The sequence below is a fragment of the Ambystoma mexicanum genome, chromosome 3p, assembly GCF_040938575.1.
Source record: "Ambystoma mexicanum isolate Mex_15411 chromosome 3p, UKY_AmexF1_1, whole genome shotgun sequence".
Classification (NCBI taxonomy): Eukaryota; Metazoa; Chordata; class Amphibia; order Caudata; family Ambystomatidae; genus Ambystoma; species Ambystoma mexicanum.
Window position 1 is genome coordinate 247,345,006 of NC_090925.1, and position 15,582 is coordinate 247,360,587.

A 15,582-nucleotide genomic window follows, 5' to 3' on the forward strand; every position below is an offset into this window, starting at 1 on the left:
GAATAAGGCTTTCCTATTTAAGGAGAAGCCACCAATGCTCAACTCAATAACTACACCATTACCTTAAAGCAATGATTTAATAAAAAAAGATAGTGTTCATAACATGTCGGTTACAGTGCGAGTGGTCAATTTAAAAATCGAATTCACAAAGCAATTCACATTAGATTCCACAAAGCCGTGTGAAGATTAATGCTTAATATGTTCGGACGTGTGGCCCTCTGTCAAAATAGCTATGGGTAGTCTCGCTAGTTCACATTCTTTAGTTTAAGTAGCATCAGCGTGGTAGTTACCCAGAGACTGATTTATCAACGAGATTGTACCCCTTTGAATAATGTCCGAGTTGATGAAAGCTTAAAAAATATAATAAAAACACAGCCTAGTGATGCTTCTGACGCCATACAAAAGTTACTCGCCACCTCAATTCTATACGTACACAGCACACCATTCTTTACTCGCCAAGAGTGAACTATCACTAGCCATTGGTTATTGCATAGTGCACATTTTGAACCCTACAGTAATGCATGCAAAGCTTTGTGACCCCATATGGCTGCTTTCAGTCATTGACTGCTAATTGAAACCAGACTAAACATTTCTAAATGTTTTACATTTGGTATGGTTATGTTAAATACAAATCACGTAGAACTACCCCACCGGAACAATAAAGCAATCATCACGATACAATACAAATACTCTCCCAACACACACCATGCGTTGAGCGGCACTAAAGGTTCCCATTTGGATGTATATCCATTGAAAAGATCTACCATGAGCCATCAACTCTTGCAAGAATCTAGGGGCATTTTGTAAGCAGCCAATAACACGCCCGTCCCAAGAAATGCTCACGTAATTATTTGTACTGTCAGCGCAGTCATTCAGTGTTCAGTACTAGCCATTTGGGTATTTGCTCGTGCCCTACGTGATGGAGCACACATTGGTTTGTGGTATGCAAGGGGTAAACATGTCATGATACAAGCTACTATGAAGGCAAAAAAAGTAATTGGACCCATCAGTTCTCACCATATAGACATCATACCATTTCTAACGCGTCAAGAGTGAATTATCAAAAAATCAAACCCTTCAACCAGCCGCAGGACTCCCAGACTGTAGTACAGGCCCTTGTGGTCTCACTTATCGATGGGGGAAATGCTCTCCTGACAAGGCTCCCTGCTGCTCACTTGGCTCACCTAAAAGCAGACAATGGCGCTGCAGCACATCTCATTACAGAAGTATGAACATTTGACAGAAATTGCGCCCATACTACGCAAACTAGATTGGCTTCCTGTCGAAGCCAGGATACTGTTCAAGACTGTGTGTATCACCTACAAAGCAGTCATTAGTATCACACTAGCCTACCTGGCGGCTTAGCTCCATATATCTGTTGTCACACGCTCCTGCGCAGGAAATCGACCAACCAGCTTGAATCACAACTCAATCCTGCTCTTGTCATGCGCCCACCCTCTGGAACGCGATCCCGATGTCAGCTCGGAATGCTTCCACAATCCCCAATTTCAAAAATATTTCAAATCATGGCCGTTCAACAGCAACTGGCCAAAGACTCATTCCAATGGACGCACATACCTCCAAGTACTGCACTACTGTTAAAAGATTCCAGCCCAAATGCTGGATACGGTCCATGTTAGAGGCAAGTGACTATATTGAGGCCTGCATTGTATACTATAAAAAAAACGAACTTCTTGAATAGATATAACTGAAGACGCCAGGTTACCAAAACGTTAAAAAAAAATATATATGTTGCAAGACAACCCAAAAATGATAGATTTCTAAAATTAGGACTCGGGGAATCATCAATGTTAACCATTCCCCTCTTACCACCCCCTTCTGGGTCTATGTTAGACCAAGCTAGGACAGTGCATCGACCCCAGATCACACATGGAAGCGGTGATCCAAGATTTAATGCACTGTGTCAGCTCTTGAGTGAGTTGAGGGCAGAGAAATTCGGAGCTCCGTGGACGCTGACCAAATGCCACAATTTTACGAGGAAGCGGTCTTAAATCTAAACTGACAAGCCATCGGAAAACCCATACACAAAACAGAGGAGCAGACTGTTAAGATTAACAGCTAACAAGCAAAGGGAATCACACACACAAATATGATAAGTTACTCTGCGGGTAGTGTCCTAGACATTGCGACCTTTACGTTAATTTGTAAAGCACGAAATTCATAGAAGGAATCCCCGACGCCAGACAACTCTGCACACATTGTCTGCAGCCGGCTCCCGTCAACCAATTAGAGCGCGATCAACAGAGGCACATGGAGGTGAGGGATGGGAGGGCTGTCAGTGACAGCAGGCTCTGCACCCAATCCTCGGCGAGCAAGCCAAAGCAGCCGCGACACCGGCATCCGGCAGCAGCCAAACGCCAACTATGCCATCGGAGGAGCGCAGCAGGACCGGCAGCTCCCGACCCTGGCTTTGCGTGCGTCGATCGCATGAGCATCGGTGCTACCTAAAGTAGTTCAGTTCCGGGGTGAACAGCGACCCCCGCATCGGTAAGGAGTGTGGGGAGGGTAGCAGCACAATCATGCATAAACAGACGTTTTCATTCCTAGGTTGATGCATTTTAAACACCAAGTGCAAACAACATCAGAATCTTCCCGTGCACAACAGAAACACGAAGCCGACCTGAAACGAACAGACACCAGCATTCACGTGATAACATCGCCGCTGGAATTACAACACCGGGAAATGCTCCAAATAAAACGTTGACAGTTCGACAATGCATTACTTCAACAAAAAAAAAAAAAAGACTATAGAAGGCTGAGCAGGCGCTCATAGTGCAAACCCGCATGCCAGGCTGCTCCGCTAAAGCCATCAACTGAGCGGCATTACTGTACCTGCTACTGTAGGTAGTCTGCGCACACAGAACGCCTGGAGGCAGCGGGAGCACGCAGGGACAGACGGGGCATGCGAGGTGAGCTCTCAATCTCACAAGAAAGACGCGGATCAAGAGAGGCAGGTTCACACTGTACGAGTTCACCCACACCCAGGCAACTCAAACCCTCGTCACAGTGATCTGGACTCCGTTTTCCAGGCGGATCCATGACCTTCGCCAGATCCAGACTGGCAAGCAAACGCCCAAATCAGCTGTTAGCCCTAGTGACAGAGGGACAGCGTAGGACATTGACCAAAGCAAGCATGACATTCCCAGCTCACAGAGGAGCAGGCAAACCAGCGGTCGGCGCAGCCCAGAATCAACCCCGCTCAACCGGCAAGACCAGCGCAGCTGAATATTTAGACCCAATGGAAGCAAATCGTGATGTTAGGGTTAGGCACATGGTCCAGCAGTATTTACTGGTTATATCTAGGTTTCACCAAGCCACCGGGGCAAAAATGTTTGACAGAAAATTAAAACAAAATATACACTGAAATAGAACTCCCAGAACAACCAGAAAGGAATAGCAAGTACACTCTAAAGTCAGGTACTGTTCGGATTTCCATATCAGTGGGCTAAAAGGGGCAACCCAGTAAACCTTACACAATAAAGACATGGCATGGTCCAAATGTGTGCCCCCTCACGACTGACAATCAGAATGAAAAGCAACACTTAAGAGAGCACAAGCAAGTTTGTGGTGGGGCAAGCAGAAAGGTAGATCAGGAGTGCAAATCAACGTTCAACAGTTAAACACTGCGCAAAATTAACAACAGGATTCACTCCAATATTGCCACCCAACCTAGTGTAAACACCACCCCCCACTCAAGAAACATTGATCATTACATGTTAACTCAACTAAACAACAATCAGCCTTCATTTCTAACTCCTTGACTCATCAAAGCCAACTAGACGATTCTCCACCGCCAAATGATCCGCCATTGGGCCCAACAATACACAAATGGAATATCGGAATGACAAATTTACCTGGAGGCAGCTGAAAGTTCTGTATGTTAGGTGGGTTCGTGGGAGGCTGAGACAAGCGAGGTGCCAGCACCGGCGGAGTAATCGTGGCCCTGATGCTCCCTGCAGTCACATTGGGAGTCCTGGGCATGTTCAACGTGTTCACAACACCTTTTCCCATGCCAGTTGGTGTAGCTCCAGGGGGTGGGATTCCACCAGGGTTCCCCACCTGCATAGTCTGCCCAAGGACCAGGTTGCCTCCTGGCGGGACCATGGTCGGTTGTGGTGGAGGTGCCTGGATGATAGTCTTCGGGGACTCGCATTTCATGCCCTGGTTATGGGAAGAGGCAGACATGCCCAGCGTAGAATTTATCACAGTGCTTCCATTCTGCGTGGCATGGATGGGAGGCCTCGCCAAGGTGACAGTGGTGCTGCCGGGGGGTCCGGACTGCTGAGAGGGGACCCCCCCTGCTCCTCCAGGGGGTGCAAGAAAGGATGCCTGTATAACTGTACCTGTGGGCCCAGGTGTGCCACCCTTTAGCACAGACGAGCTGGGTCCATTATTGATCAGGGTAACAGGTGTAGAAGTAGAAGGGGTTCCTCCAGAGTATGCAGTGGCACTTCCAGGAGCGTGAGAATTCACCATCACCACACTGCCCCCATTCAATGTTTGCACGGTTGCGGAGGGGGCACCCAGGATTTTGCCGTTACCGGACACACCGTGCTTTGATGCCAAGACTCCTGGTTTGGTGGGCCCACCTGGGTCCAGTGCTGATCGGGCGTTATTTATCACAATGGAGCCTGGGACTCCAGCTGCAAAACAAACAATGGGTATGAGGCACATGGCAACTTTTGACAGCTATGTTCCATCAGCACCCCCACTAATCTCAATTGGTAAACCCGTTTGGTCTGCTCAGCTATCATCATTTGTTCCTTTCATGTTAAAACCCATCTCTTTTTGCTACAATCTCAATAGCAACATCCCACATATGCGTTGTAACTAAGAGACCCCCTTCCGACCTCTCATAAATTACCTGCATTTTTGCCATATCAACCCCCACTCTGTTGGGTGTCTACCATCGTGCAAAATCTCATCATTGGGTCCTAGTTAAATCCCCAAAATAACCCCATTCCCTGCTCATCCCACAATAGGTTAGAGTTCTTGTGGAACCCCAGTTTCAGTACTTACTGCCAGATCCAATCCTCTGGGATAACACTGCATGCTGCAACACCCAGTTTCCCCCCATAACCCACAACTGGATCTATCCACCTCTTGCTTTCCCATGAACACATCTCAATCCTTAAAGATCTGATTTGACTTGGCCTCATACATCTTATATGTTGGGCAATTTCGTCCTCGCTAGGTGGCGAAACTGAACAAGAGCAGAAAACAGCATCCATAAGTCATGTGTCGGTACATGGCTGCTGTAACAGGACTAGCCATATGACAGCTCTGCAACAACCACAACAGAGTCATGCCCCAAACCCAGATCCAGCAGGGATCAAGATCTCCTTGCATGCCTGCACCCCAAAGAAGATCACCCAGTTGGGACTTATCGCCACGCCCCCTGGTTGTTTCCTCATTGTCCCCAGGCACATTCGAGGTCTCACTTACTGCCGAGATGGCCCCGATTCCTCCGGTCTTGCCACTGCATGCTGTTTTTCCCATAGGGCTTACCAGGGCCTCTTTCTTGCCTATTGTCATGAAACTTTACACTGTATCCCCACCCTTCCTTATGTCCCTGTTAATGTCTGGCCCCATGCAGACGGGCAACCCTTTGGCATGCCTGCTAACTTACACCAGGGTATCCAGTAGGTCGTACGTCTTGTTCTCCCAGGTTTGGTAGTATACTAAATAAAATCAATAATGATCAAGTCTCTCAAAACATCGTCCCCTTCATCTCAGTTACTAGACGTGTTGCCCTAAACCCCCACTGGGCCACCACTATATTGCGATCTCCTGCCCCGTGCTTTGTCCCCCCCCACAGAGTGCCTCCTGAGATCTGCTCCCTTGCGCTCCCCTTGTTTACCGCTCCCCTTCACCTGTACTCCTAGTGTTCAAGACCTTTGAAAACAGGATCCCCAAAAGGCACCGTATGCCTATAGTTCCACATCGCGCACTCCCCTCGGGGTTACCAGTGTCCTGATCCTGCACTCCCCCTCTACCTGGCTTGTACCAAAAATCTCAACTCACTCTCCCCCTTACAGCCATCCCTCCTACCCTGGATCCCCCTTTCCCTACTCGTGCCTACGGACCCTGAGTCCCAGCCAGGATCCCTATATCTTCAGACTCCCCTACTGTCACCTGTCTGCTGCGAAGATTACGCTCCTTTTCGCCCTCCCCCGGACTCCCTTGCCCGTCCGAGTACCACCGCCCCAATGTGGCCCCAGCCCTCATTTATCCCCACTCCCTATGCCCCCACTGTTACCTGTCTTGTCCCCCTGAGCCGCGGCCGCCCCCCCTGGGGCTCCATGGCCCCCCAGCCCCCGGCCCTCGGTGCCCTGTCCGCGATGGCCGGAGGCCGCCAGCTGGCTCTCCAAAGAACCCACTAGATCGCTGACCACCTTCTCGTCCACCTCGGTGCTGAAGAACACCTCGTCCAGCAGGTCCGAGCCCGCCGCCGCCATCTTACTGCCAGGGCCGGGCGCATAGCGCAGGCGCGCCCCGCGGAACGTCACGCCCGGCGTGAGCCTTCATTGGTCAGCAAGTTTCTCTTAAAGCTGAGGCAAATGGCTGCAAGCGGCATTCGGGCTCTGAGCCGGCGATGGAGAGGATGCAAACGGGAAGATATAGGGTTGTGGTGCGCCTTGGCTGTGGGGCACTGTTTATCCGGTTAGTGTTTCGTGAAGGTGGTGGAGATCGGTTAAACGTATACATGGAGTTTTTAAGAGAGTCATTCACCTAATATCCCCCCCCCCCCCCCGCAGTACCCCCCCTTCAAGATGGCGACAGCCCCCGTAGGGGGAGGAGATTGTTCTTTTATGTCAACAAAGGTTTATTTTAGTGAAACTGTGTTTTTCTGACCGGTCACTTCGCTGCGTCTACTACGTCCTCGCTCAGGCTGTTGATTCAGTGTACAGACTGTATATTCTGAAACACCCCGTGTTTTTGTTTCAACATCTTATTTTCGATGCAAATTACTTGTTTGCTTGGATGGCATTTCGTTTCGTTCGAAAATCCATTTTATTTCGAAATTACACCGGGTGTACGTTTTTTTTCATGTTTTCTCTTAAACATGTAATTTCTACCGAACCGTTGCTTGTCGCCTCTCAAAGTAATAGTTTAGTTTTATTTTGCAAGAGGGCGAGCGTTTTTATCCGAAACTCTGTTCATCCGATAGGTGGAATGCGCTTAGCATTTAGCGCGAGGGCTTTAGTATAAACTGAGAAAGTGAAGTTGTGCAGATTCATTGTGTCGTGAATGGGGACGGTTCACTTGAATATTAGGTCACCTAACCCCAGACATGTACACTTTTATATGCAGTGGTTAATTAAGCTCAGATGACTAATAAAAAAATTAGTAGGGTGCGTGACTCCTAAAAGGCGACGGACACTTACTGAATGGATTGATTGATGTAGTAATATGTTGGTTAAAGGGGAATTCCAATTCAACATTCCATGCCTTTAAAGCGTGAGTACCTGTTCCTCCCTCTGGAGACTCCCCGTCTGTTCTTACGCAACTGGTCAAGAAGTGCCAACTTAGTTTAAAGGACTAGGTGATCACCGTGTGCCCTGTGCCACGTGTGATTGATTCTTCCTGTTTGCATTTAGCACCGTTCTGTCGTTCATACATGGAGTGGCCCTTCGTGCTGCCCTGCGGACACTTCCTTTGGTCGGCCTCAAAGGGGCCACAAGAGCGAGCATATGCGCATTGCAACGCACTCATTCCTGTCCCCAAAGGATTGCCCCAGAGCGGCTCTGCCACTTCCCGGTCAGCGGTCACAGAAAGAACCTGTGGCTGTTTCTGGCATACGTGGCCATGGGCGAATCCTCAGGACTACAGTCTCTCTTCCCACGTTTTTCTCGGCTCTAGCTGACTGCACCTGGCATGAGGCCTCCAGTTTCTGAGCTTCTCTTCCCTTTGGGCCCTTTTCCGTGCCAGCAGTTGCTTCTGCCGTACCCTGCTGTAGCCCATTCTCATTGTGCACTGTAAGGTTTATTTCCAACGTCTGTACCTATGGTTGAACTTGGAGAAGCAAACCTGGGGTAACATGGTTGTTCCAACCACAGTTAAACGTAACCACTCTCTTGTTTGTAGGAAGACTGAACTTTCAGACTCAACCAAGGAGGGGGAGTACCATTATTGCTTAAAGTAGTAATAAATAATAGGCAGGCAAGTTGCAATTTTTGTATACTATCTTTTTTTATTTTATTGTTTGTTTTTTTTTCAAACCTTTAAAAGTGACAACATATGTACAAACAACACGACAACACTTAGACATACAAACAATCATCAGTATTATCCTTTTGTGCGAGTTCCATTCAGTTATTGTACAGGTTATACCGTGACAGGTTTTACTAATTTGATTCCCCTAATGGTGCCATCATCAGACATTTTTCAATTTGCTCCAAAAAACGTGTCAATGGAAATATCAGTTTCAAGTCGGTTCCTTGGTTCATCTGGTACCAGTCATCGGCACAAAAGGATGGATGGATTACACTCCATGTGCCCAGGTGGATTGATCTTTCAGATTTCAGCTTAGGGCAAAATAGCACTAAGTGTTTTAGTGACTCTTTGGCTAACAAACAAAATCGACATTCGGGTTTTAGGTGCTCATTGTTCTTCCATAAGCGAAGACGTTCAGTAGTTTTGAACAGATTTAGCCCGAACAGTAAGAACAGCCTTCTTGCTTGTGGATCTGGAAACAGGGTAATGTAACGCTGCTGGGTATTAAGGGCACGTGCTTCCAGTGGCACATCACACATCGATTTGGTCATCGCTCTCTTTGTGCATGTAAGCTCCCAGTCAATGAGCCAGATTTTAAGCTTTGTCGCATCCGGATTTTCATGGAGCAACTCGCTCTTGATGTCGAAATTCTGTAGTAACTCTTCGCACCTGTTTGCCCACATTGTGATGACGTTGGAGTTACCAACTGAACCATCATAGAAGATGTCAAATTGAGGAATTTGTGCTCTAGAACATGTTTTACGGTACATGTTTAGTAGACTCCAGCAGATCCTGGCATGAATCGATATTATCGACAGTTCATATCTTATAAAGGCAGTCTTCACGCCTTTCGGGAGTGTTAACACTTTGGACCAAAAGCAGTTCTCTAAAGAGTCCCAAATTTCATAAGAACAACCAAGAGCATTTTCAGCCCCGTATATCAGTAAGGGAATTACCTTCTGATGGTAGAAGGCCAGCACAGGTTTTAACGAGAATTTTCCATATCTTTTGTGGATAATTAGTGCCTGGTTAGCTAGTTGTTTGCATTTTCTACTTATGTCAGCTTGCCACGGTCCATCCGTTATTGAAGAACTTATGATCATTCCCAGGTATTTAACACTGGCAGATAATTTGCAAAGGTTCGTGGACTAGCGTCCTGTCGAACTGCATTTATCTTTCTTTGCAGCCCAATAGGCGTCCGGTCCAGGATGATCAAATCATCAGCATATAGTAGCCAATTTAAGTGTGATTTGGCCACTTTCGGCGGAAATGATTTTGTTACTCCAATTGCTTCGCCTATGTCCGATATGAAAAGGCCGAATAGTACTGCAGCTAACGGACACCCCTGTTTGACTCCTTCTGAAGGTGTTTATTGCTTTGGATAATTGCCCTAATTGATCCAGCCTTACACGGATAGAGGTGTTTGTGTGCAGTTCTCTAATTGCCGCTAATAGATCTGACGGGCATCCCCAACTCTTCAGTTTTTCCCACAGGATCTCTCTATTGATGGTGTCGAAAGCATATGAAAAGTCTATAAAAGCTAGATAGACCTTCGTGTTAGACTTTATCGCTTCCCTTTTGATAATGTTTAGCAGGAGTAAATTCAGCGAGCATCCCACCTGCTTCACAAAACCTGATTGGCGCTTATCCACGTGGTTCGAAGTTTGTGACCAGGCTACGAGTTTTTGTTGGAGCATCGTGGCGTAGATCTTACCCAGGACGTCTAATAGAGCAATTGGACGATAGTTCTTTGGGTTTGCTCTGTCGTCTTTTTTAAATATAGGTACCACTATCGCGGTCTTCCAGGATTTAGGCGTCTGGCCACTTAAATTTACTCGATTAAACAACGTTACACAGAACTCTGCCCATTGCTCTGGATGTTGTTTTATAGTAAAATTTGTCAGGCCATCAGGACACAGGTGCCTGTGAATTTTTCGCTTTTTTGATGATGGTCACTATTTCATCTTTTGAAAAAGACAAGGCCCAAGATTTCGGTGTTAGTATAACAGGGCCGTCGGTTGAAACAGGTGCTTTATATAAACCTTCGAATCGAAGTGACTTATCCAATCAGATTGACACCATGCAACCTTGAATGGCTTTTTGGGGGGCGTGCTGATTGTTCATAAGCCTCCAAAAGTCTCTAGAGTTCTTATTTTTTTTAATACCATCAACATCTGTTCTGCGTAGTTTTGGGCCATTACATGCTTATGAGCTTTTAGCCAGTTTTTGTATCTCTGCTTAATCGCCTTTACGTCGCGTAAGTAAGTTGAGCCCTTTGAACACTTCAGTCTTCGGATGTCTTGACGCATACAACGCTTTTGTGTCAGCAATTCCCGGTCAAAGCAGTGTTGGCGTACAAAGGCCATATTTTTAAAGCCCGCTTGCTTGGGCTTATAGTGTGTCAGAAGATGATCATAGTCGACGTTTGGGCAGGTCGTGCAGTAGAGAATTACCAGATGTTCCACATCCTGTGTTCGAGGCTCAGTCTTACTCTATTGGAAACTACCTGGAGTTGATGGGGCCATAGCTCAGATTCCTGTTTTGTCGTAGTTGTAAATTCAGTTATTAGCATGTTATGATCGCTTTCTGTCTTTTCAATAATTTTCAGCGAGGTTATCCAAGGATGTAGGGCTTCTGATACAAATATATAATCAATTTTTGACCTTTGCCCATCCCGATGCCACGTGGGGGCTGCGGCATATTGTCACAAGTGTTACCATTTAGAAGTTGTATGTTTCTAAGGGTCAATTCCTCCGACCACGACTTGGCCAAAGAAGTTTTTTTCCGGGCCTGATGGTTTAAAAAGGTCGATGTTTAAATCACCACAGATGAGAATGTTCGGCCAGCCGTTTGTTTCCAGCAGTTCATCGACTATTTCCATAATTTGATCGATGAAAATCTGTTTCCCAGCATTCGTGTGGTGCCAGTACAGGTTTACAACACACACCTGTTCCATGGGTGAGCCTTCGTGTTTTAGTTTTGACATTAGCGTTGCTTGGATGAAAGGGGAGTAGTTGGTCGAACTCACAATTCTCCAGCCAGAGGATTTCCTAACCATGGTGGCCAAGCCCGACATCGGGCGTCATTTTAAAGATTTTAGAGCAGGGTTTAAGGCCACCTCAAAGTCGTCCATTACTGGGGTTTCTCGTAACCATGTTTCCTGGAGACAAGCGATGTCGATTGCTGCAAGCCAGTTTGAATTGAACAGGTGTGAGAAGCCACGGGTGTTCCACGAAGCCAATCTACACCGAGCTTCAGGGTCCTCATTCCGGCATTATTGGGGATTTTTGCTGCACAAGGCTGCAGACAACCATTACCACTCATGCTTACCGCCACTAGGGCTGAAGGATTTGTTACTAGAAACACTCGATCCATCTTGTTCGGCGTTACAGAGTATAGTGATTCGTATATTCTCTTTTTGTAGCTCCCTCTCAGAGACCTCCAGTATTTGGTCGTGGCAAGAATTACCCAGTTTTGTTCTGTTTGGTTCCATCCAAGAGTGCCTTCTGAGTTGATGAACAAGGGTGTGCTTGAACGTTGATGACACTCTGATCCATGGGTTCCGGCATACTCCCCCACGCGTCCTTGCTTATGGCTTTGTGGGTGTATGGGACCTCAGTTCCATTGGGTGTTTTATGAGCCGAGTCGGAGTATTTGTAGACTTCAAAGCCAAGAGAAAACAGGGCGATATTGGCGTCCAGAATTGTTGAAGCAACAATAGGTGACGAAACGTGAATCACCACCTTATCGTTCCTATTTTCGTTGAAAAACTCCACGATCATCAGATCGTTTGAGCTTATGGCTCGTAGGGCAGGTACGAGGTGTAAAAGCCTGATTATGTTGCCTCGGTTCAGTATTAGGTTATTGGAGGAATCTAGCCTTTCAATGACCAGTTTGTAGATAGGGCACTTCAATCTGACTCCTCCCGACGTTCTGGGCTGAAACAATCAGGCGTCGTTCAGGGAAGCCTTTGAATTGCGAACTTGACACTCACCATGGAGAGTCATATCCGTATCTGAGATTTTTACGGTGTTGTTGTGGAGCCTTGCTGCCGCCAGATTAGCGGGGACAAACTGATTACTCCGAGTATTTCCAGGGGCCAACGACCCCGGTTCCGTAGAGACCTGCATCCTCTTTTCATGTAGGGTCATAAACACTGGACTGTTTGGCGATTTCAGCTGCCCCTGCTGGACTTCCTTTTCATTAATTAGTTGACAGGTTCTTCTTGCAGAGGACCATGCATTAGGAGTCGTTTGCGTGCCAGTCGCGGAACAAGAGCTTAAATTGATGATACTTGGAACAGTTTGGATAACAGGAAGTTCATTTCCAGGTCCATGTGCTGGAGCGTCGATGTTAATTTGTTTGGCGTTCTCTTCGTCTATCGAGGTGTGCACGACGTCGCCCTCTTGGCTCTCATGGTAAGAGGTGGCCTCTGCATCCTGGATATCGTGTGTTACATCGTCGTATGTTGATGGGTTCAACAGCTCACTTGATAACTCGTGGTTTGAACCTGACACAGCCACTACATCAGGTCTTACGGGGACTTCTGAGTCTAAGGGTTTATTTTGCGATTTCCCACTGATTGAAGAGGCTGCCTTTAGACACTTGTTTATGTTGCATGCCACGTTCTGGACCACGTTTATATTACGTAGAAATTTCCGTGCACCATGCAGTGCCTTGTTTCTAAGACCTTTTTGATTCTTCGTTTTCTTCACCTGTTTTATAGGTGGAATAGCCAAGGGCTTTGAAGTCGACTGATCACAGACTTGTTCAATCCGGATTAGTTTCGAATGCATTAGAGCCACGACAGTTGTCAGGCCCTTAGTGGCTTCATGCAAAGCTTTGTATAGTTTCATATAGGGGGCCATAGACATCGTCATAGATGAAATTATTAGAGATTGTAGCTCAGTCTGAGGCATAGTGGCTCTGTTTTCAGCACTGAGCACTGGTGGCTGAAGTCGATTGGCCATTTCTGACTTTTCTCTAGTATGGCGTATTTTCGGAAATGGATGTTCCATCAGCGAGGAGTCTTGTGAGTCTTCCGACAAACATTCATTGGTGGCGAGCGCTGTGAGGTATGGGTAAGGGTAAGAGACAAGAGGGACCTATTGGGGTGATGTTGTTGCGTGCTCAACCTTTTCTGAGAGGTCAACACGTGTTCGGGTCCCTCGTGTGGATCACAGTTCCTTGGAGTTTGATTGTTGATTTTGAAGCGTTTGTAGCACACCTTAGACCATGGCCCTCATTACGACCCGCTACGTTTACGCCATGGTGGTTGGCGGATTTACCGCCCCATTCCAAGGTGAGTGGGGCGGTAAATCCCCATTTCCCATTTTGCCCTTCCCCATTCCCATTTTCGCCCCATAGGGCATAATGGGAATGGGGAAAGGCGATAATTACGGCACCGTAAATTACGGTGCCGTAATTATCGCCAAGGTCCCTTTGCGGCATGGATTTTAACGGCTGCAAAAAAGCAGCCGTTAAAAGCCATCCCGCAAAGGGAACCTTGTAATCGGGCGTTAAGGGGTTTACGGCGCCGTAAACGGCGCCGACCCTTAACGCCTGAGTCAGAATGAGGGCCAATATGTCTTCATTTGCGCCACTTAGTTGTGATATGTGCCTTTTTGTGGTGTGTTTGTCGGGTTTCAACGTAGGGGAGGTAGGACCTTTCTTAGTGTTAGCAGAGCATTCTTTATTCATTACTACAGAGTTTTCCAACCCCTTTGTCACGACACTTAAGGAATTTTTCCTGTTTTCAGGGAACGGAGCACTTGGGTCAACTTGTGTCATACACACCGGTCTGTCGGAGTGGTGATCATATTGGTGTTGGACACGGTCCTGACCCCAGCTCATCACAGACTGTGTCGAGTGAGCGGTCTCATCAGTTGAAAAAGAGCGACAGAGAGCCATGCGGGACAGATGAACGGGGGAACTGGCACTTAGTGGAGTAGGCTGGGCAGGGCTACTGCCTTGCTGCGGCACACCAGGAGTCACTGCAGACAACAGGGGTACTCCATCACTCCAGCTATCCACCCGGTTCGCGCGTACAGCAACGCACACATCTCCCAACCCATCGGGGGCGCGCCCTCCCACAGGCCCCGCCCCCAGATGAACCTCCGCGGGAGCAACAACGGCTCGCCTGCCAACATCGCTGGCTCCAGGGCCCTGCACCCCGCCTCATCCAGAAGCGGAGAATCGGACAACCCAGCAGCGGGTAAGCCGACCGTTTTTTCAAAAGTTATACACGCTTCCTGAACAGCAATGCGCATGTCGCCTTCACATACGCTGGTGCCCACAGATAACCGGTCCGCCTGTGGAGCTACAGAGGGGCCCTCGACACATATCACATTCTCAATCAACGGGTTCTCATGTGATAGGGGTTGCGCCACTTCACAAGGTATTAAATCAGCCGACATCACGTCTGAGTGAAGTATGCAGTTTTTGGACGTGCAAGTGAAATCTTCGGCGTCAGGTGATTCTTGGCGAACATAAAGCGGCTCATCAACAACAGAGTCAGAGTTCGATGAACATGAAAAAAAATCGGCTTTCTTTTCTTACTGGTGTATGCGGAGTGGTTTCAAGCAGCGCCTTCTCCTCGCGTCGTATTTGCGCCCTTGTTCGCAGGGCAGTTGGAATGGAGTCCGACATGATTGATGTGTCCTGGCTCTCCAACTCGCCAAACAGCGGGGATATCTCAGCCCTTCTCTCCTCGGGGCTTAACGCCGCAATGGCGGTGGAGGCGGCCACTTATAGTCAGCTGCTGAGATGTTTAAAGGCACACGCACCTCCTCTTCTCCACTCCGGGTAACAGCCAAACAGCGGGGATATCTCAGCCCTTCTCTCCTCAGGGCTTACTATCACACTAAGACACTTCCCTCAAAAGGCACACAGGCCTGGGTAGCAAGTTCAAACAAACTGTGATTTATTACAGCCAAAAACCAACAGGGATCAGTACAAGGATGGACACGAATCAAGCACCAACTCAACATCTTCTTGCTCGCAGGCCAGTTTGTACCCACATGATGCCAGAGTGATGCTACAGCCTGGGTCCTTCTCCAGAAAACCTGTCACCATTGGGGGTTGAGTGGTAGTCCACCTACAGGGGAAAATATAGTTTACTGGCTTTCCCATGTCAGGTGTCTGGCCCATCCCTGATTATCTAATACTCTACGGTGTTGCAGTGTAAGGGTCTTACCATTGGCTCTTGCCCGTTGCTACCCACCCCTGGGGTCCTAAGCTGTGATTGGCTAGAGCTGCTATTCCCCAGGCATGGGATTTGAAGTTCTCAGCTCATGGAACTGTCTGCGTTGTAACATGTGTGAACCACCAAAGACTGAGAGTGCT

General features: G+C 47.7%; 1 protein-coding gene across 2 annotated transcripts in view; it reads right to left on the reverse strand.

The window, feature by feature from the left end:
* TAF4 (TATA-box binding protein associated factor 4) overlaps positions 1-6,488 on the reverse strand; it is an 809,251-nt gene extending 802,763 nt beyond the window's left edge. The window contains exons 1-2 of one of the 2 annotated variants that reach the window (XM_069650711.1): positions 6,281-6,488; positions 3,876-4,664 (exon numbers count right to left, since the gene is read on the reverse strand). In XM_069650711.1, the coding sequence (XP_069506812.1) occupies positions 3,876-4,664; positions 6,281-6,479 (988 nt within the window). In that variant the 5' untranslated portion in view covers positions 6,480-6,488. Of the gene's footprint in view, positions 1-3,875; positions 4,665-5,466; positions 5,611-6,280 lie in introns of those variants that run through there. The other variant, XM_069650712.1, reaches the window with a different exon arrangement.
* Positions 6,489-15,582: the final 9,094 nt, after the last annotated feature.